The 24598-nt window shown below is 41.5% G+C and overlaps 1 protein-coding gene across 2 annotated transcripts in view; it reads left to right on the top strand.

Annotated features, from left to right (window-relative positions):
* Positions 1-811: 811 nt before the first annotated feature.
* LOC124111547 (universal stress protein YxiE-like) overlaps positions 812-24598 on the top strand; it is a 41052-nt gene continuing 17265 nt past the window's right edge. The window contains exons 1-3 of one of the 2 annotated variants that reach the window (XM_046471291.2): positions 812-1161; positions 6915-7001; positions 15482-15508. In XM_046471291.2, the coding sequence (XP_046327247.2) occupies positions 1068-1161; positions 6915-7001; positions 15482-15508 (208 nt within the window). In that variant the 5' untranslated portion in view covers positions 812-1067. The remainder of the gene's footprint in view (positions 1162-6914; positions 7002-15481; positions 15509-24598) is intronic. The other variant, XM_046471292.2, reaches the window with a different exon arrangement.

Genomic DNA, 24598 nt, shown 5'->3' with positions numbered 1-24598 from the left:
GATACAAATACATTTATGTCGTTCGAATGACATATTTCGTTATAAAAAATGCTTTTATTATTATTATTATTATTATTATTGTTGTTGTTGTTGTTGTTGTTGTTGTTGTTGATGTTATTATTGTCATTATTGTTATCGTCACTAGTGTCATTAATTTTGTTGTTATACTTAGCTATTGTTCTTGTAGTAGTGGTAGCAGTAGTGGTAGTGGTAGTAGTAGTAGTAGTAGTAGTAGTAGTAGTAGTAGTAGCAGTAGTAGTAGCAGCAGCAGAAGCAGTAGTAGACCTCCAAAATCCAGTTCAAATTTAAGAAACTTATGACCAAAATCAGTGTATGAGATCTAAAAGGTCTGTTTAAATTCCTTAATCATATGTAAAATACAGTGGGTACAATTCAGTAGTAACTATATATCCTATTTTCATTGCACTTCTTAAATGCTGCCATTTTGTACAATTGTATTATACTGTAATTGTATATTATTCTACGTACATTTTCCGCGAAATTACATGAGAGTTGTAATTAGCCGCATAGTTGTTTCACCAGAATCTTCACATGGATGCCATTTAGCAATCAAGGTATTTTCGAATGTCCCAATATGTTTCATTCCCCCTTGAAATGATGCAACGCCCTTGTTACAGTGTGTGAAGCACGAAACGCGTGTCACTCCACTCAGTGTTGCACCAGCAACAGATGTCCTTGCTGCACGTGGGAGATGCAAGCCATCCCATCCTTGCATCACCACATCTCACAGCCTGTTCCAGCACCACCGTCAGAACCCGCTGACGTCACGCGGTGATGTCGAGTCTATTCTGAAACCCCAAACCGCCCCTTTACGTCACCGACCCCCCTTGCCCTTCTCGCAGCTCAGTACAACGTAAAAGGAACGAGCGATGCTGTGGGAGTCATAGCCGGCTGAAGCTGCGCGAAGACAAACGCTTCCTTCATATTTCGTCAGGCGATCCCAAAATACTCCTGTCTGCTAGGCGCGCATTGGAATACCAGCACCACCTGCTGTAGGAGATTGGTGGTTTCAGTGATTGTAGTGACCAACCCGAGGACCGCGAACTATGGCTGGGGACAAGCGACATGACATGTCCTCCTTTCACCATATTGTCCTCCTTGCAGCGGATAACACGGAGTTCTCCGAGTATGCGTTTAACTGTAAGTACCCACCATACACAGTATTACATGTAACCTAATCAGGGAGCCAGGATACTACTATTTCAGGAGCTGTGAGCTATATGTAATGTCACCGGTGTAGTATAAACGTATATGAACGTTTCGCTATGCAGCGCAGTGAAATACTATTATTACCGACGCCATCGTTCCCTGTCCAGATTAACAGGTTTTCATTTTAACGAGGTTAGGTATACAGGAACGTAATTATGCCAATTTCGAGTAATGTTGGCCTGAGTCGTCTAAGGCGCTGCGATTCTCTGTTTAGTTGCGTGCGTGCCAAACACCTATTTTATCGTGAGTTCGAATTCCTGATTATGTGTGCCAGCACCAAACCCGTACTGGTGTGTTTTAAACGATTAAAGGCTTACAACCTGCATCCTCTCCCTATTGACATAAAACCTGCATCCTCTCCCTATTGACATAAAACCTGCATCCACTCCCTATTGACATAAAACCTGCATCCTCTCCCTATTGACATAAAACCTGCATCCACTCCCTATTGACATAAAACCTGCATCCACTCTCTATTGACATAAAACCTGCATCCACTCTCTATTGACATAAAACCTGCATCCTCTCCCTATTGACATAAAACCTGCATCCACTCCCTATTGACATAAAACCTGCATCCACTCCCTATTGACAAAAAACCTGCATCCACTCCCTATTGACATAAAACCTGCATCCTCTCCCTATTGACATAAAACCTGCATCCACTCCCTATTGGCATAAAACCTGCATCCACTCTCTATTGACATAAAACCTGCATCCTCTCCCTATTGACATAAAACCTGCATCCACTCCCTATTGACATAAAACCTGCATCCACTCCCTATTGACATAAAACCTGCATCCTCTCTCTATTGACATAAAACCTGCATCCACTCCCTATTGACATAAAACCTGCATCCTCTCCCTATTGACATAAAACCTGCATCCACTCCCTATTGACATAAAACCTGCATCCTCTCTCTATTGACATAAAACCTGCATCCTCTCTCTATTGACATAAAACCTGCATCCACTCCCTATTGACATAAAACCTGCATCCTCTCCCTATTGACATAAAACCTGCATCCTCTCTCTATTGACATAAAACCTGCATCCACTCTCTATTGACATAAAACCTGCATCCTCTCTCTATTGACATAAAACCTGCATCCACTCCCTATTGACATAAAACCTGCATCCACTCCCTATTGACATAAAACCTGCATCCACTCCCTATTGACATAAAACCTGCATCCTCTCTCTATTGACATAAAACCTGCATCCTCTCTCTATTGACATAAAACCTGCATCCTCTCTCTATTGACATAAAACCTGCATCCTCTCTCTATTGACATAAAACCTGCATCCTCTCTCTATTGACATAAAACCTTCATCCGCCCCCTATTGATTAAAACTGGCATGCCGCGATACAACTGAAATACCGTTCAATGCGGCGTTAAACCCACTCATTCTTAAACTTTCCCAACAGTATCTGTCCCGAAGGCAGATTTCTAAACTAACAGACCATGAACTAACGGGTTTTCACCACACTTTATATCTCAAAAACAAAGGACATATAAGTAGTGAGTGAGTGAGTTTAACGCCGCTTTTAACAGTATTCCAGTTATATCACGGCATGTCAGCTTAATTTGGGAGGAAAGCCCAAAGGGATGCAGGTCTCAAACGTTTACCACTTCGGTGAAACCCACGAGCACGGGTATGGTGCTGACAAACCTAGAAACATAATAGGGGCGGACCGGGATTCGAACCCAGAATCATAGGTTTCTGGCGTGCCCAAGGGACGAATCGCGGCGCCTTGGACGACTAGGTCACCCGTGCCCCCGACATGTTAGGGAAGAGAATTTATGGATGTCAACTCCTTTATCATGTGGAACACAACGTCTCGGAGTATATGCTTACCCCTCATCCTCTACCTTAATGCCAGTCAATAACTCACATGACATGTATGTTTCTTAGGCTGAAACACAGTCGTGTATACTTCATATTGGGTCGTACACAGTCTCGTAGTAATAAAAGTAAGGTGTATCATTGGAACGGAACAGAACAAAAACTAATTATGTCCGTGCCAGTATCACTTCTGTGACTGCAGTGTTTCCATATTTCTGTATACGAGAACACGTGAACCTTTTAGCTCTCAGGACACCTGTACAGATGTGCCACAGATGGCGTTACGTGGCACTACTCTTCACTCTTCTGTGGAATAACAGAGACGCTGTCAGCGCGGTGCAGTTACGCTATCACTGCTACTGCGTTACTCCCGTGTTTATTGTGTAGATAATATATGTGTTACGTTACACGCATCCTCACACATAACCTCCACTTCAGTGATGGGGTGATTCCCATCTTAATATCTAAAACAAGTTCGTTAAGTGCGTTCCTGTGCGTGCGATAGAGAGTGCATTGCATTTACATCAGGAATATGCTTGATTGTTACACGGGGCAGAACGGAATTTGAAAGAAAATATTTTTAAAACTATTTCATATAAACATTCAGTTGATGTAATATTATTACAATTATTATTCGGATTGAGGTCAATATGTCATTAGTGATCTTGTGGGAAAATACAAGAACGAGTAATAACTAATAGTTACATATGCCTAGTTTTAATTACAAATTCATTATTCATTGTTTGTTTTATATTTTATATTTCAGTAATATTTCGTTTCAGACGCAGATGTAGTTTTGTTTTACTTAAACCTTTACAGTTATGATCAAGTACAATCCATATTATATTATAGCTTCATATAACCTTGTTATAAAGCGTTTAAAGAAAATCTGACAAAAGACATACAAAAACGATTTATTTTTAATGCAAAATAACTTTGAACTTCTTAAGAACGTAAATGTTTCTACACATATCGGAAACCTGACCAAGTTCTGATAAACCCATATACATTACTTCATCTATGAAAACTCTTTACCAGACTGTTTTCAAAAAATCAATCCAGCCAAACGCCGAGGGCATTGATCATGTTTTTCCAGAAGAAATGCCAGTCATCAGGTGTTGATTTATTTACCTGACATCTTGCGTGCCTTCAGTTTAGGCCTGTGGTACAAGCGGGGACGATTCACACACTCCCAGAACCGAGCGCCAGTTTAACACATTATAGACAAGGAAGGCGCGGTGTTTATATTTTGTACAAGAAAGTAAATATTCCGATAGACTTCAGGGGGTTTCAGAATGTACTTGTTGCCTGAGGAGTACTTGAGGTAAGGTAAGGAGAAATGGGGTTTAGCTTAGTATTAAAGATTATTGCACTTTCTAGCGACGAACGTGAGTACGTGCGTGAGTCCGTGCGTCCTTGTGTTTGTGTATGCGTGGGGGCGTGTGCTTATACTAGTAAGTACTAATTCCGTTTTTATAGTGCTAGCCCAGAGATACCATGCCGCAGGTTAACATGAATACCCCCCCCCACACACACAGTATTCTGACTCCGAGCTGACCAGTCCTTTAGCCTTTTAATGCCAAGATCTAGGAAGGGTAACAACAAGTACCTTCTTTTGACGTATTTTTGGTATGACGTGAACCGCCGACCTTCCACTCGCCGGTGGCGGTCGATAAAACTGGCAGTGGTTAGGTGTACATTGCACACTGCACCGATATAGCACCGTTGTTATGATTCAAGGCGCCTGCTATAGGATGGGATGTTCAGAGATTGTGTGAACGCTTACTGTGTGGACCTGTAGGTCAGTGTATTAAACTGGACTCTACATGTCCAGTCTTGTGATTACTGGATTTGAAAAGGGAATGTTTGCAGAGTTGAACAGAGCGAATGTTTACTGGATATGTATGTACATTATATTTATCTTCCCAATTACCCCGCTGACCATAGTTATGTTCAACAATAACCCTTGACAGAACTTACTCCCGTATGAAGGTAATAAAACCTTGAAACGCACAAATCTAGATCTAGGGACGCTTTTTAGCTATTAGTTGGTAATGAATGGTTAAATAAGGGTTTGTTTGGCAAGCGTAAAGTATGTATGTCGTATAATATATATATATATATATATATATATATATATATATATATATATATATTTGCCATTTTAAACATATTTTACATTTCTACTCTGCCAATGAACAAAAGGTCCATCAGTTGTTGGTTTTACAAAAACAATACAAAGTAGGTTAATATGAAGCGAATAACAGATATATATTTCTGTTACACAAACATCAACAACTCATGGTGACGATGAAGCCCACTTCTGTAGCTTCCGATGCCAGTGTCACATTGACCTGATCCGAGGCCTCATCACCATCTAGTCTTTAAGTACATCATATAACCATCATTAGTTATAGAAACAGACATTTCCGGAAGGTAAAGCCAATCACGTGTGTTGATGTTCGGGAAATGTGTTAAAGGTTATATGCGGGGTGCTTCCATAAGACTGAAACATCACGACTGAGGATGTTAATAGTGATATATTCCGCAATAGATCGCGAGCTCTAACACTACGTGTGTATCGGGCAATTAGCGCTCCTGGGATAGTGAAATGTGTGCAGTAGATATGTTTAGTATCTATGTTCCAGATGTCCCGTCTGTAGTGTCTGTGTGTCGGATGGGCAAAGAATGTTCTTCTTAAGTTGTAGCATTATAACCCATTGTGTAGTGACTGAATTGACAGAATTGAACTTATTTTATTCCTGCAGTACGATAGTGTTCAGACCTACCTGCCCGCGGTACGTGTAATCGATTCAAATATAACAAAACAAACCACAACAAGGCAAAGGTATTACTTTCACTGTTTGGGATTTAATTTTATTACATCCAATCTCTGTACAATCAATATATACTCGAAACAAGCATTGCCATCAACGTCATACCTCGGTAAAGCTTTCAAAAGTTTATGGTTTATGGTAGACATTGGGAGGACAATTCCAAACTTGTCGCATCAGTGACAAAAACGATGTCCGATGCAATTCCCTATTTTGACTTGTACCATGTGTTCCCATGTTTTTTCAGGTGAGCAATTGACTTGCCTTTGCATGTATTTGTGACAGGCGCCACCGGTGGGGCAGGATATGCTCACCTTTTCGCTAACACCTGGTATCATTACTATTTGATAGTGATTCATACACACATGCTCATGATATAGTCGGAATTGTACAATCGACTCTGCTTTATGCAGAGATTTCTATTGGATATGGAAAGGGCTTTGTCGCTTTATTTACGTCATACAACTCTTACCCAAAAGATAAGGGTTTCAAAATGCAAGGCTCAGATCAGTAAACCTTTCAATAAGATCTATGGTAGACACGTTGAAGACAATACAATGTTTAACGCATCGGTGACAAAATATATGTCCGATGCAATTCCTTATTTTGACTTGTACCATCTGTCCCTGTGTTTGTTCAGGTTAACAATTGACCTGCCGTTGTTTGTGTTTGTGAGCGGTGCAACATATTTTAGAGCACACGCTGTTAAAACTATTGAAACTTTTGTACAAGATCTATAGTGGAAATGAAATGAAATGATTTTTATACTTCTTTTCAACCATAGGTCTTCGAAAGGCGGTCGGGTAGCCTAGCGGTTAAAGCGTTCGCTCTTCACGCCGAAAACCTGGGTTCGATTCCCGACATGGGTACAATGTGTGAAGCCCATGTCTGGTGTCCCCCGCTGTGATATTGCTGGAATATTGCTAAAAGCGGCGTAAAACAATGCTCATTCACTGTCTGACTTCGAACAAACCATTCTGGACAATGTCGTTCTATTTACAGGGTACAAGGATTACATTCACCGACCTGAGAACTTTGTCATCATTCTGCACTGCACCGACCATCAGGCGGAGGACTTTCGTGATGCAAGTAGGTGATAAACAGATACACGTGTCACTCAACTCTCAAATCAACTTCCACTGCCTTTTACATATATTGTACATTTTCGATTATTGACGTTTATATAGCTATCTTTGACAAGTGTTTCATGTGTTAAAGCATTGGTATTCCTTTACGGAAATACTACCAAATATTTAATTGTATGCTTGACTATTTCCACTTGTACCAAAGAATGAAATATATTAATACGTATCACAGTTGGGCCAAGAGACAATTTAGCTCAAGAAGAACATGACGAAGGAAACAAATCTTTGAATGGCATTTAAAAGTGTTTCCACAATGTCATGCCACAATTGTAAATTGTTTATTTCCATTATGCAATGGTATGTTTAATTGTAATAAGAGGTGCACAAGTGCCCAATCCCTTTGTCTTTCTGGACAATAAAATACGTTTAATAAGAAGTGATACATATAAGGAAGAGAATTTATGGATGTCAACTTCTTTATAATGAAGAAACGCTGGTTGTACTTAACACTTTTGCTTGTTGCATCAGGTCTTTGAAAGGCATTTAGAAGCGTTTCCTCATAATAAAGAAGTTGACATCCATAAATTCTCTTCCTGACGAAGGAAACAGTTGCTGAGTTACAATGTTGTTTTGTCTTAAATCCACATAACCCAAGTATAGAGCATGTACGTTGTTGTACACCAGCTGTACTTGTAGGTAGAATCATATTTATTCATTTTTGTCATAGTTGATTTTCTAACACAATACAGGGTTATGGTCCAATATACTACAACTTCTATTAGTACAAGCATGGGCTACATGTACGTGTTAAAACATCTGCGTTGTCATGACAGCCACTGTGGAACAGATCCAACACAACAAGCACCTGCCGACCCCCCAGTCACACATTCTCTGACTCGGAGATATAGTCATGTGTTGTTATGGAATCCTGGTTCCTGCAGCCATATGATCTCGTCACAGGAACTATTTGGCCAGATACACAAACACTCGTTCAGACAGTGTTTTACACAGCCTGTCGAAAATACCCATTTCTTTCTTTTCTTTGCATGTGTTGCATATGGTTGTGTGTAAAGTAGTGTTTTAACCGCAGACATCTGTATTTTAAGAAATAACGAGGTTCAGCTGTAAAACATCACAGATTTACTCGATACCTAGAGTATGTGATACTTTACTAAGATTGGCGTTTCAGTTCACTGTAACTGAAGTAAGAAAGCATTAACTCGCGTGTTCATTTTCGAGTGAGGGAACACGTCGTCTGAGGTGCCGCAATACGCTGTGCAGAGTTGCGTCCCTTAGACGTGCCAGAACCATATGATTCGACCTTAGTACGGTGTTTGGTTGGTTAGCGCCATATCCGTTCCCGTTGGTTTCACCAAGGGGTTGGACTTGTACCACGGTGGCTTTCCTCCCACCCCAAGCTTACACGCCGTGATAGCGCTGAAATACTGTTCAAGCGGCGTAAAACCCTACTTACTCACTTCATTCTCAGCTATAGACGCTCTCACTTCATTCTCAGCTATATCTGCTATATGACGCTCACCAAATCTGTGTTTGTCAGTACTGAACACGGAATAGTGTTACTGTTCTCAAACGCTTGGTCTGCGTTTAAGTATTAAGGAGACTTAATTACGCTAGACACCCGTAGTATTGGCGTCCCCCAGGCGTCCATCAGGCGTCCCCGAGGCGTCGTAGGAGGCGTCCAAATGAATGGTATGGTCAGGATTGATTGCGAATCATCGTACCCAGACTGCGTGGATCGATGCTCACAATATCAATCACTGCATTGTCTGGCCCAGACTCGACTATTTACAAGCAGATGTCATATAGCTGTAATATTGCTTAGTGTGGCATTGATAAAACTACGCTAGAGGTCATGACTGTATTGCATACTGATGTTCACTCTGTGGACATCTAATTGAAATATATGCAGATCATATACTTATTAAATACACTCAGTTAACATGTGATTACATAAATGATTTTAACGGTGTTTTAGAAGCGTTGTTTAGGTTGCCCCACCTCTTACCGTCGGTAAAACGAGGTTATGTGACACGGGAGATCCAGCAGTGTAACACACCATTAACTAGTAAACTAATGGTCCAGCAGTGTAACACCACATTTACTAGTAAACTAACGGTCCAGCAGTGTAACACCACATTAACTAGTAAACTAACGGTCCAGCAGTGTAACACCACATTAACTAGTAAACTAACGGTCCAACAGTGTAACACCACATTTACTAGTAAACTAAGGGTCCAGCAGTGTAACACCACATTAACTAGTAAACTAACGGTCCAACAGTGTAACACCACATTAACTAGTAAACTAACGGTCCAGCAGTGTAACACCACATTAACTAGTAAACTAACGGTCTAGCAGTGTAACACCACATTTACTAGTAAACTAACGGTCCAGCAGTGTAACACCACATTAACTAGTAAACTAACGGTCCAGCAGTGTAACACCACATTAACTAGTAAACTAACGGTCCAGCAGTGTAACACCACATTAACTAGTAAACTAACGGTCCAGCAGTGTAACACCACATTAACTAGTAAACTAACGGTCCAGCAGTGTAACACCACATTAACTAGTAAACTAACGGTCCAGCAGTGTAACACCACATTAACTAGTAAACTAACGGTCCAGCAGTGTAACACCACATTAACTAGTAAACTAACGGTCCAGCAGTGTAACACCACATTAACTAGTAAACCAACGGTCCAGCAGTGTAACACCACATTAACTAGTAAACTAACGGTCCAGCAGTGTAACACCACATTAACTAGTAAACTAACGGTCCAGCAGTGTAACACCACATTAACTAGTAAACCAACGGTCCAGCAGTGTAACACCACATTAACTAGTAAACTAACGGTCCAGCAGTGTAACACCACATTAACTAGGAAACTAACGGTCCAGCAGTGTAACACCACATTAACTAGTAAACCAACGGTCCAGCAGTGTAACACCACATTAACTAGTAAACTAACGGTCCAGCAGTGTAACACCACATTAACTAGTAAACTAACGGTCCAGCAGTGTAACACCACATTAACTAGTAAACTAACGGTCCAGCAGTGTAACACCACATTAACTAGTCAACTAACGGTCCAGCAGTGTAACACCACATTAACTAGGAAACTAACGGTCCAGCAGTGTAACACCACATTAACTAGTAAACCAACGGTCCAGCAGTGTAACACCACATTAACTAGTAAACTAACGGTCCAGCAGTGTAACACCACATTAACTAGTAAACTAACGGTCCAGCAGTGTAACACCACATTAACTAGTAAACCAACGGTCCAGCAGTGTAACACCACATTAACTAGTAAACTAACGGTCCAGCAGTGTAACACCACATTAACAAGTAAACCAACGGTCCAGCAGTGAAACACCACATTAACTAGTAAACCAACGGTCCAGCAGTGTAACACCACATTAACTAGTAAACTAACGGTCCAGCAGTGTAACACCACATTAACTAGTAAACTAACGGTCCAGCAGTGTAACACCACATTAACTAGTAAACTAACGGTCCAGCAGTGTAACACCACATTAACTAGTAAACTAACGGTCCAGCAGTGTAACACCACATTAACAAGTAAACCAACGGTCCAGCAGTGTAACACCACATTAACTAGTAAACCAACGGTCCAGCAGTGTAACACCACATTAACTAGTAAACCAACGGTCCAGCAGTGTAACACCACATTAACTAGTAAACCAACGGTCCAGCAGTGTAACACCACATTAACTAGTAAACTAACGGTCCAGCAGTGTAACACCACATTAACAAGTAAACCAACGGTCCAGCAGTGTAACACCACATTAACTAGTAAACCAACGGTCCAGCAGTGTAACACCACATTAACTAGTAAACCAACGGTCCAGCAGTGTAACACCACATTAACTAGTAAACCAACGGTCCAGCAGTGTAACACCACATTAACTAGTAAACTAACGGTCCAGCAGTGTAACACCACATTAACTAGTAAACTAACGGTCCAGCAGTGTAACACCACATTAACTAGTAAACCAACGGTCCAGCAGTGTAACACCACATTAACTAGTAAACTAACGGTCCAGCAGTGTAACACCACATTAACTAGTAAACTAACGGTATCAAGATGTAGGCATTGAGGATGATTTGTTTTGTTATCGCTTGTAAACTTTGTTGATTCATTACTTCATAAGTATTGTCACCTGGTACTGTTAAACTTGCCAACATTGCTGCGATACACATACTTCATTCAGTAAGTCACTTGTTGCCAAGTGGTATGGCTGGAGGGACGTCATCTTGGTATGCTGAACGGTAGGGGTGTTTGTTCCTGGATATAACACGGCACTGTGGAGACGCACTTCATCAGCACACCTCCTCATCTGTTAACATTATACAGGGTAATAAAAACAGCTACTAAACTGAAGATGTGGTGAAACATTGACGACCAAACAAGAACGTAACTGTTATCATTGCGGGGTGGTTATATTTAGCCACACACTGTGTTTTTCCTTATTTACCGTTAAGAGATGATGGTCCATTTTCTGGATTGATTTAGGGGGATAATGCCTATCATTGGTAGTTTCTGGTTTAAATATCTTGACATGCTTGAAAGCTTCACATAAAAGTCTGATTATCACCGTTCTTTATGTACATGCGGCAACAGTATAACATGAACACAAAATATATATTCATCTAATTAACATAACGGTAAACTATAACGGTAACTTCTCTAGTGGCGTACAGTAAAGGAGACAGATAATTATATTGTGTTTGTGCTTAGATTTATTAACCTCACCGAGTTTATGCCTGTTTCGTCTCTCTTGAATGAATTGGCAGCACATCAGGTCACGTGGTTGAAGTGTTTCCGCAGGCATTCCCGCAGGCATTCCCGCAGGTCCATGTTCTCTGTCTATGTCAGCGAGTATTGTACGTGCTCTGCCAAAACGCACTTCGACTTTGCCAGTTCGCAAGCACCTGTAACATATGTGATACGCATGGCCCTGGCTGCTGGGAGAAGTGGTCTGTTCAGGGAGGTTGTGTGGAATCATGCGTTTGGTGTGGCTTTTATTTCTACACGCAATATGGTCCTGTCTGCATGATACTGGTTTCAGCGTGTTATTGTTTACGGTATATATGTACATGTCACGATTTGAACCTTGCAACCCTTATCGGGCAGCTTTCATTGTATACTTCCAAGGGAGATGGGATAGTATGCGTGCTCACAATTATCATTGTTGTTGTTGTCATTGTTATTGTTGTTGTTGTTAGCGTTGCTATTATATAGATGTTAGGTTAGGTGAAATGGGGTTTAACGTCGTGTGGCTAATTGTACTAATCCGGACTGATGTCGAGTTTATAGTGCTAACACAGTGAGATACCATGCCACAGTTTAACATGAATACCCCACTCAGACACAGCACATAGACTCCGAGCCAACCAGACCTTGTTTTAGCCCCTTAATGCAGAGCGCCAGACAGGGTAACAACAAGTAACATCTTTAAACGTCTTTTGGTATGACGCGGCCGGGGATCGAACCCCGGACCTTCTCCGGGCGGACGCTCTCTCCACTCGCCACTAGACCACGGACGCGTTCCTTTTATAGTGATTTACACAGATGTATTAAACCAGAAAATATAGTTAGTGAGATGTAACCATGCCCAACTGGTATTAGTAAAATATATTACATCACAATGCACACGAACGCGGGGCAGTGTGGTAGCTTAGTGGTTAAAGCGTTCGCGCGTCTCATCGAAGGCCCGGGTTCGATTTCCCCCAACGTGTAAAATATGAAGCCCATTTCTGGTTCCCTCGCCCTGATATTGCTGGACTATTGATAAATGGGGCGTACAACCATACTCACTCATTCGCTCATTGACCCACCATTCACTCACTCACTCACTCACTCACTCACGCCATTTAATCTGGCAGATTATAATCCTTTATACTTGCAATTAATGTCAGCTTTACAGCTTTTATAATGGTATAATGTTCTGTTTTACTGTGGAAGCTGAAGATGAATGTTCCTCACACTAAGTAAAGCCCGTTTGGAGCTGCAAAATATAATTTGACCACCATGTCAAATAGAGATTACATATCGTATATTCATAAACTGAAGACCCCTCAGACACTGACGTTCCTTAACATTGGAGTGCCCCTGCCACCCGACGGCTGTCACACAAAGTTCCCCCTATACTTCTACGGAATGCTCGTATTCAGCCCATATCGTGGTGTGAAGTATTCACCCCTTGCGTTAACGTCAACGTGTGCTTGTGCCGCCTCTCACTGTAAGCTTTTGTTGTATAAACACAAGTAAAGGTTATTGATACATAACCAAATTCTTCCTTCTATCTTATGCATCGCATCATCTCCTTTGCCATCAAATACACGTGTGAGAGAACCACCCCCACTCTCAAACCCCCAACCCCCTCACCCCACCCCCTACCTCCAACTCTGGTCCTTCACCGACACTTTGATGTCTTTGATGGTGCATGGTAAGGTGAGTTGCTATGTTGCGGAAGGAGGAGTCAGGTGCCCGTCTGTAGACTAAGAAGGAGGTCTTGCAATACTGGGTGTTGCCTTGTAACCTTCCATCTGCCTATCTGCTGATAATAAGGACCTTGTCCTTTAGTATACGTGCGTCTTCATACACACGGACCATTTATAACAGATTTGTCTGTTTGCATGTCCTTGTCTGAGGGGGATGAGTCGTGGATTGTTCACAGCCAATTACGCTAATGCCCTTTTATCCCTCAACAGAGTATTCATAAACATGTATACCAATGTGTCTGTTCAGTTCATAATTTACTTCATTAGTTGCACAGACTATAGACAAAGAATGATTTATTAACCCTTCTCTTTCCATTCACGATGGGAATAAACACAATGAATTAAGAACCTTCTGGTGCTATAGTCTTAGGTTTGTCCACACGATAGATTCGCACGATGGTTTCCCAAAAGTGAAAATGTGAAAAGGCACGAATTGGGATTTACCTCAAACATAATGCGGACACGCCGAGATATAATTGAAATACTATCCAAACCGGCGCTAATCCAACCCACTCTAGTTTCTATCAATTCCGTCTCCACAAATCAATTAACACAAAATATTGACCAAACAAAACCTTCCTTTCTTCACATCACAAGCGTGCTATCCCTTAACAGATCCATCATCTTTCACATGAGAATCTAGATAGGACATAATTTGGCCAATTGGGAAACATTTATTCCTAATGATAACTTAAGTGGGATAATCACGATGGACGGTCCGCCTCATCGCCATCAAACCAGGGAGGCAAGGACCAATTGGATTAAAATGTTACCTTCCAGGCGCCATGTGTACTATATATATAATTCAGCGGGTCACGGTGAGGTTGAATGTGGGTGCCCTGGGATGACTGAATGTTTCTTACTCTTATTGATTGATGCAATGTATTTCCATTCTGCCATACTATCAGTACAAGCCTCTGGGCACATATGGTGCGCGCTAGCAGGGTAAGCGGGATGGTGCTTCATGTGTACTCAATTAGCTTATGCTGAGGCTTAATGCTTTCTTTGTTTTCTTGGGATCGCCGTTTCAGGTTCAGTGGCCACATATTACCTGCTGATCTACTTGTACTTGATAGTCCCTGTCCGTCGTGACTGTATACATAAAGAAGATAGTTGATTAGTTGATGTGACATATGTGATTTGATGGGTGTGTCCACACGACTGGTAGCGCTAATATTACCAGATCCTCGTGCGTGTATAAAATCAGTCATGAAATATAAACATTATAGTAATAAGTCATTATAATGCGCCTCATATGCAATCACCAAGTGGTTGCCCGTGGCGATTAAACATGTAGGTAAAACTAAGGGAAGATATAGACCGTATTGAATTAATCCCAGTGTCAGGTCAAAACAATTCTACGAATTCTAATGTATATTGATCGAAGCAGGTGCGGATGCTGCTCAAACTTATTTCGCCATTATGTAACTCAGATGTGTATCACAGGCGAGATTAATCATTTGCAAGTTTTTTATATCGTGTATTAGCTTGTTATTACGGACTGTCGTCCATAACAAACTGTAAGTGAAAACCAGGTACAGTAAACTACGTTTATAACGAACACGCTTATAACGAACTGGGGGACATAACGAACTGGTTTTTTTGTGCCCGGTCATTAGCTGTATATATGCTTATAATGAACTTCGGTTATAACGAACTAAAATAAGCAATCCCATTGAGTTCGTTACAACAGTAGTAGTAGTATATATATATATGTTGTGATTATGATGGGGTAGAAGCAGTAGCCCAGCGGTTAAAGCGTTCGCTCGTCACGCCGGAGCCCCGGGTTCGATTCCGGGTTACAAGGCGAGAAGAGACTTAAATGGCTAGAAACGAGTGTTGCTTTTGCACAAGGAATAATCATGATCAGTTCGTGATCTATTCATGAAGATGATCAGGTGATTCGTCCAAAACATAACTTTCTGCTTCAGGTTCCAAGAATGCAAGTGGAAAGAAGGGTATGCCCTGGTTGCGCCTTTGTTACGTTCAATCATACTCCAAGCAACATGGTCGCTCTGTGAACTTTATCCAATTATTGCATGGTGATAAAGGAAGTGTTATTGCTAAAGGGCCTTGCATCCTGCTGGTCACAACGAATGCATGCTTTCTTCATCAACCGTGTCTTAAAACATGTGGTCGTTACGAGGTTTTTACGAAGTTACTGATAGTTTAATGCAAACTAGCAAGCTAGCATTATACGTGGAGTAATATGCACCCGTGAAGATCCGGGGTAGAACAGGTCTTCAGCAACCCATACTTGCCGTAACAGGTGACTATGCTTGTGGTAAGAGGCGACTAAAGGGATCGGGTGGTCAGGGTCGCTGACTTGGTTGATGCATGTAATCGATCCCTATTGCGTGGACCGATGGTCATGATGTCAATTACTGTGTTGTCTGGCCCAGACTCGATTATTTACAGACAAACGTCATATGGCTGGAATATTGCTGAGTGTGTCGTTAAACTACAAACAAACAAACAAACAAACATGGAGTAATAATGTAACATATATATACAGAAAAAGAGCTCAATTTACCAGAAATGATCCTGCGAATATCCTATTACTTTTAGGAACATATATTGTAATTAAAAGGTTATGGACAAATGTTAACAATATTATCTTTACCAGTTAGAGTTTGATTCAGCTAAGACTATATTATATTGTCACATGAGTTTTTTATATGTCTGAGCAACTTCACTAACTTCATCTTAATGCTTGAGTTTAAACTAAAAACCTACATGTTATTTCTTGTGTTGCTGAGTGTGTATGCTGGGTAATCATGTTGGTGTGTTCTCAATAACTGTATCATATTCTATGAACTGATCATATAACAGGTGTTAACGTTAATTACTAACACGCTATATTGCCACGAAACGGTATGTATGTTTTGTTTTTCAGCGATATATTATACACTGTAGCTTGCGAAATTGCAGTGTACTGTTTCTTAAGCATGGCGAATATGCAGTTATTTATAATAATACTGATTAAACACCTAATAGTTCACTAAACAGAATTACCTAGCAATTATGTTTTTTATAGATGGCTGTATGTATGTAAAGTGTTATTACATGGGGCAGGATACGCTCACATTTTCACCAACACCTGGTACCGTCACTATTTCATGGGGATCTACAAACACATGCTCATGATAAAGTCGGAATCGTGTATTCGACTCTGCCTTGAGGAGATATTTCTGATGAATATGGAAAGGGTTTTGTCGCTTTTGTTTATATTTTCTTATGTCTGAAGCATAATGCTATGACAACAATCAGATTTATCTGTCGTTTAACGATTTCCCCTTCGTCTGAACGCGCCTGGTATTGATTCTCGTCAACTACCATTGACTTGCTGATATGAAAGACTATTTTCATTTATTTTGGAGATTTATTTTTTATTGTCTGTGGGGTGGTGTGTGTGTGTGTGTATGTGTGTCTGTGGGGGTGGTGGCAGTGTTTGTGTGGGTGTGGGGGGTGGCAGTGTGGGGGTGGGTGGTTGGCAGTGGGTGTGGGGTGGGGGGGGGGGGGGGGTGGGGTGGCAGTGTGTGTGAGAGAGAGAGGGGATGGGGGTTCTTGCACGTTAATAGGCTTGGGTGTCACTGGATTGTCACGTGTTCTGCTGTGCGGTGCTAGGCAACCAAGAAACACTTTTACATACAAAATGTACGAGTGACGTGTGTTATGGGTAGAGCCGGACACGCTTACCCTTATTGCGAACACCTGGAGTTATCACTGATTTTCAGTTATCCATTCATATAATGGTCACCCCTATTTTGCCTTTAATAACCATTGGAATCTGTTTCGACTGATAATAGAGACTGACAATTCTCTGCAAGGCGTTGATGTTTTAAGTTCTTTTATTACTGGAGGTAGGCGATTTCTTGGTGTGGGTATGTGTGGGCATGGGTGGGTTATTTGTATTCTTCTGAGTGTCGTTGTTGAAAACAACCGACTGTCGTAAGTCTATCGATCATCTTAGCGCTAAGATCGCTTTGTACATCGGCACCCTGGTCTTTGTAGGGAAGTGGTAGGAACAGAAACAACGTCATGCTAAGATCTTCAGCATTAATTAACCGTGACTGGTCCTTGGGGATAGTTCTAGCATGATTGTATCGCACATACTTGTGCGAACACACCTGACATGACATGACCTATAATTGTGTAAATTGCATCAAGTGTGGCTGCTGCTGTGGAGCCTGTCTCCAGGCGGCGCTGTTGCTTCATCAGTGATACAGCTGCTGCTGGTAATTGCACCGCTAATACATAATCTGATATGTTTGGACATAGATGTTGCGATAAACCACGGGGTAATTTGTGAAGGTGTCTTGCGCGTTTTACAAGTTATTTCCAACTTGACACAGTGTGGTCGGCGCGTTATCAATACTGTATACCTACAGTTGTGTATATGGAGAAAATAGGAAAGAAAAGCACATTCACTTTCTTGATCTCTGTCTAGTATTGTACGTGCAGGTATTAAATACACTCGCGGTACGTGGGTTTTCGCACGTTGTCGCAGTATGTGAAATGGCAACGAGGGACACGTGTGTAAGGGAAATACACAATTTCGTCAGCGGATGCTGCACTCTGTATAACTATGTTCCTTCAAGGATGAGGTTAAATGTCTGTCGGGGTCATTGATTTACAATGTCATGAATTTGCATGTAAATAGTGGAAATATTACATATGTAAACCAGGGATAACAATATATCCCTTTTACACATTATTTTAGTTGAAATGTGTTTCGTTCAGCTTCATGATATTAATGTAAGATATATAATCAACGCCACTGTGATGGGATGCATAAGAAAAATTCGTGTAATCCCACAGTGGCGCAAGGGCGTTCAGAAGGTCACACCAGATGTACTTGGTAAGGGTCAGTGACCCACCATTTTAATATTCTTGGGCGAGGGAGGGGCCTGAGACTGTCGCTGTGAGTAGAGACAGGGTATTTGTGGTCATTTCAATACGTTCACGATGTCCAGCGGACAAGTTGTCTTTTTTTTTACTCAAAACAACCGAAACCACGCACACACTGACACACGCACACGCACGCACGCACGCAAGCACGCACGCACACACACACACACACGCACGCACGCACACACACACACACACACACACACACACACACACACACACGCACACACACACATACACATACACGCACGCACGCACGCACGCACGCACGAACACAAACATTTGATCAGATGGTTGGTGGTTGATCGTATGACATTCACTGGATTGTCTGGTCCTGACGTTTTTACAAAACACGGTGATACAGCTGGAATATTGCTGTATGCGGCGTAAAACAACATATAAACGTCACCCCTCCAACAAGCTACATCATCTACATTGTACTTGTGTTATCTATACTCACCGCCAAAAGAAACGCGAAACACAGAAACATTTAGAGAATTCGAAGTATGTACGTTAAGGAGAGATGTCTCCAATGTGTACCAATTAGTGATAAAACTAACAATCAGTCAACTGTTTCCACAGAGTGTCTTTATTCTTATCACGATGTGCTGCACGTGATTTTCAAACTTTACACGCTAATCCTGCACGAAACAAATGGTGCATCTGGAGTCATGGATCTGTGACGTCACATGTGATGCATTCATGAGCATCGGTTCACACAACATACAAGTATGTTCGTTTGTGCATCGAACCAATCTAAGATCTCTTGAATATGGGTAAGACTTCATATATTATGGTATTCGCGTTACTTTTGGCAGTGAGTATATATGCAGAATCATTTTTCTGCGAATATTGTGAAGTTTAACATTAAACATCAAAATACAATCAGACTTATCAAGTTCCTCTTTGTCGCATTAATCCACCATACTAACCTTTCAATGTTTAATATTCAGCTCACAGAATTCAAGTTTGTTCTATACCAGCATAGTAACCGTATAACACAATAGGGAACAACATCTTTTTTCGTCCAGCGTCCACATCAACAACATGCAGATGCTTCGCTTCCTTCAATCAATAATACGACAAAACCATTTCCACAATCATGAGAAATATCTTCTACAAAGTCCATTGTACGATTCCAACTATGCCATAAGCATGTGTTAACACCTCGCTATCACCGACTCCCAAACCACCAACCAGAGTTCATCTTACTCGAGATGTATTCAAGTCCTACAGTGTTATTGCTCTATAAACGCTTGACGTAACGTCAGCACATTAATTTCCTCGTTAAAAAGCTTATAAGATAGAAGATAGATGTTTGAGATTGCTATGACTGATAGCGTATACTTAGCCTTGCTCCAGGGCTGTACCTAAAGATAAGTCTATGGATGTGTAGTAACTCATTTCTTATAATAAGCAAGTCTAGATATGCGGACGCCAGCCTATTGTGGTGACAACTTGTTCTTTTTATTTATTTAATCTAGAAATTAGGTTTTGAAATAATAGTTATTGCCTTAGAGACTTGTGCAAGTCTACCGTATACTGTGTGTATGGTAGCCGTGTGAGCTACAGTACCTACTGAGGCATCGGGAATATGATAATTAACGCACTGAACAGTGCTTCTGTGAGACGACGTGTGTTTGTTCCATATCCTCTTTCCTATCTCCAGCCTGTCTTTGAGCGCCGTTATACACTAGACATTTCTGAAGTTCTCAAGACCTCAGTTTTCAAAGGAAATGAGTTTCCGTAATAAATATGTCAAACAGCTTTCTGTGCTAAAACTGCACTTAGTTGTTTATTTCACATTTCCCCGTGGGTCACACCTGTTAAGTAGGGTAAAGAGGTATTTTCTAAATATATATTTCACTTCATATACTCACACGCAAAAGAAACGCAAGTGGTGTTAAGCAAATGGGTAACAAACACGGTACCATAAATTGATACCAGTTTTAGCATGTAGTGAAGCCTGATGGTGTTATCAATATTTTTGGTTGCATTTTGGAAGCCCCGAGTAAAAACGCAACATGAAAAACGAATCACCAAAACGCACCATTTCAATGAATATGTGGGTATCATGCACCCATTTCTCGCGAAATCGAAAATGCACGAACTGTCACGAACTGTAGTGGGTATAAAACTGTGGCCGATTCTTGGACCTACCAATCCTTGGTCAGCAATGCCACGCCTAACTCAAATTTAGAGAAACCAGGCTATCGGACGGTTGGAAGCTGGACAGTCTGTCCAAGATGTTGCCCATCATTTCAACGTTAACATAACCACAATTTACCGTCTCCTGCATCGATACAATGCTACACAGACCACAGATGACCTTCCTCGGAGCGGTCGTCCTAGGGTCACCAGACATCGACAAGATCGGCAGATTACCCGTCAACACCAGCGACATCCGTTCCTAACTGCAAGTGAAAGTGCTCGACGGACCATAAGAACACAGAATCGACACATTAGCCGGGACACTCTGATCCGACGTCTCCGTTCCAACAACCTCAGATGTCGCCGACCAGCATGTCATCCTGTTCTCCAACCACGGCATCGACAAGCACGACTTCAGCGGGCACAGGGTCATCGCAATTGGCGTCATCGTGAGTGGAGGCGTGTCATCTTCTCTGATGAAAGTCGCTTTTGTGTCTCCCATGCAGACGGAAGAGTCAGAATTTGGCGGCGTCGAGGTGATCGTTTCGCTGACAGAAACGTTGTGGAAAGGGATCCATGGGGTGGACCTAGCGTCATGATATGAGCAGGGATTGGACTTAATGCGAGACTTGGACCCATGTGCTTTCTGAATGTTGGTCAAGGTCGGGGACACGGCGTCACTGCTCAGCGGTATATCGACCAAGTGATCAGACCCCACGTTGTTCCATTGCACAACATCAACAACTTATTTTCCAGCAGGACAACGCTCGTCCCCATGTTGCCAGAGCTACTATGGCCTTTCTGCAACAACACAACATCCGTGTTCCACCGTGGCCAGCCCTCAGCCCTGATCTGAACCCCATCGAACACTTGTGGGATGAGGTTCAAAGGCCTCTGCACAATGTGCGCCCAGTCCCTACAACTGCCGATGAACTACGCACAGCTGCTCTGGATGTGTGCAAGAGGATCGCTCACTCAATGTACAGGAGATGTGTGGCAGTGACCAATGCTAATGGTGGTCACACCAGGTATTGACTGACATTTTGGGTATTGACCCGAAACTGTGTAAGCCCTTAACATTTGAAAAAAACATTTATGTCATCTGCCTTTTAATCCACTAAACTGTCTTCAGCCAATTTTGTCAATCTAGCCCTATTAGTATTTCTTGTCTTTACTGTTGAAAATAAATAACAAGTCATGTATACTGCATACTCGACTTGCGTTTCTTTTGCGTGTGAGTATAGTTCTCATAACACAAAGCTAATAACATACATATATTTTAAGAAAGCGGTTTAGCCTGTTGGTAGAATATAGTACGAATTGGGAACATACTTTCATTGTTACGTTAATCTGTAAATATATAGGGATATACTAATCAAACAACTAAAAAATCTAAACCATTTCAATATTGTTATTTGTACTAAAATATTTCATTACTTATTTCATATTTCCTCGCGCGCCATGTAATGATGTAACGACTCGCTACTTTTTACAGACAGACAGACAATTTATTTCCTCCGGGCCATGATACATTAATACAGCAAGGTGACAATACATAAGACAATAATATGACACCGCTTTAGCAATATTCCAGCAATATTATGGTTTGTTTTTGTTTTTGTTTTTTTTGTTTTTTGTTGTTTGTTGTTGTTTTTTTGGGGGGGGGCTTCCCGACCGCCCTCAATACATATGACCATACACATTACAAAACATATGAACATATGACAATACACATGACAATACTCAACAACAAAAGTTCCTGTGACACCAATATTTTAGTGTATTTTTCATACAAGTAAAGTTTGGTTTTCAATATGGTAGTACATGTATGGAATCAAGTCACAAAAACGCAACTGCTACAGAAAAGCAAGCATTCCATGCAAAAGTTGACTTTTATGCAAGCCCCATGCATTTCACTACCCAAGAATGGGTATAAAAACATGTGCGTTAACGGGATTCCATATGCATTGTTTAGCATCGTGCTGACAACAACCACTCAGAAATAAATAAAAGAATAAGCAATTATTCAACATTACGAAACGCCAAGCCTGTCCGAAAATGAGCGTCTGCGAGCCATTGGTATGCATGAAACATGATCGAAGTCAACGTGATGTTGCAAGACAATTTAACGTCCACAGAAACACGATTTGGTGTTTATGGAAACGTTGGCAACAGACGAATACAGTCAGAGACTATCCTCGGAGTGGCAGGCCACGCGTAACCAATAATCGACAAGACAACTAGATTCGAACAACACACCTACCAAATCGATTCCATCCAGCAACAGTGACTGCAAGAAGCATCCCTGGCCTTCGACGAATATCTTCTGAAACCGTACGTCGTCGCCTCAGATGTGCAGGGATTGTCGCCAAAAGACCCGCCAGACGTCCCATTTTGACAGGAAACCACCGTCAAGCATGTCTACAGTGGTGCAGACAGCGTCTACACTGGACGGCCATGCAGTGGGGACAAGTTCTACTCACTGACGAGTCTCGTTTTCACCTCAGCCACAGCGATGGACGGATTCGAATGTACCGACGTCGAGGTGAACGTTACGTCAATCATTGTGTCATGGAACAAGATCGGTTTGGGGGCGGCAGCGTTATTGTATGGGGTGGGATTACAGCAACACAGAGGACCGGTTTGATAGTGGTAGAGGGAAATCTCAATGGACAGCGGTACCGCGACGAGAACATCGGGCCTGTTGTTCTACCGTTTTTGCGTCGTCATGGCCCAGGCATTACCTTTCAACATGACAACGCCCGGCCTCATATTGTTCGACTTGTTCAGGATTCCCTTCAACAAAACGTGAATGTCATCTCCTGGTCGTCTCGCTCCGCTGATCTCTCACCAATCGAGCACATGTGGGATGTGATGTATCGGCGCCTTCGACGTCAACCACGTGTTCCACAGACACTCCAGGAACTTCGAAACATGCTCCAGCAGATATGGACAGATATCCCCCTTCCATAAGACGAGGACGTGTTGCTTGCATTGCAACCAGAGGTGGACACGCACGCTTTTGATTTGTAAATTGACATTTTGGCATGTTCATGTTTTTTTTTTTTATGAAATCACGCATTTTCTGAAGTCAGTATGGCAAATTAAACCATTTGAACACTTACAGGAGTCTTTTATCTGTTGCAAACCGAAATTGTTTCAGATTTAGTAAAAAAACATAACTTTGCATTAAATCTTATTCAATGTCACAGAAACATTTTGTTGTTCAGTATATGTTAAAACAATAAATACGCTTCGTTTCTTCGGATCCCATGCTTGAAACTGCATTAGAAGGGGGTACAACCCCCTCAGACCCACTTCACAGCTCCTAAAGCCTTGTATCCATCCTTGTCAATACAAATGTAACTGATTTATTGCAAAAGAAGTCCCACAGTAGATAAACAGTGTTCGCACCGGCGATGTTTAGATGTGTGCAACGTCAGTAAATATAAACCCAATAAAATGCATTCCAGTGCAGTCTTCTGTTACAGAACAGAACTTAAAGACCTTCAACAGTTGGTACAACAGAAACAGGACCAGCCGGCTTATATTGCCCTGTTTATCTCCATTTCATTTTATTTTATTTGGAATGTATACTTCAATATTGAAATATTTGTATTCAAACATTATCAGAAGTTTCAGTTGTATTGGTTTGGCGAAGACGTGCTCCAGTTTTACATATAGACGTGAGGCCCCTCTGGGAATCCACCAAGGTTGTAAAGCCTCCCGGTAGATATACAATTGAACATTATATTGAGTTACTGATGATCTGGTCTCTCTTCCCTCGGGTCTCTGTTCCATATCAACATTGTCTCTGGCAGATTAGTATTGGTTATTATTGCTGTTATTTTCAACAGGAGAAGATCTGTTTCCAAATTTGGTGTGCGGTGGTTATCCTCCTCTGGTGTCACGAATCAATGTTTGGTGGAATCAGTGTTATAATGTCCTATTTCCTACTCCAACATGGCATTGGGTCCCATCATGAC

Source organism: Haliotis rufescens, unplaced genomic scaffold (genome assembly GCF_023055435.1).
Source record: "Haliotis rufescens isolate VD_foot unplaced genomic scaffold, xgHalRufe1.0.p SCAF_71, whole genome shotgun sequence".
Taxonomy (NCBI): Eukaryota; Metazoa; Mollusca; class Gastropoda; order Lepetellida; family Haliotidae; genus Haliotis; species Haliotis rufescens.
Note: the sequence above shows the minus strand (reverse complement) of the source record. Positions and strands in the feature narration are given on the sequence as shown.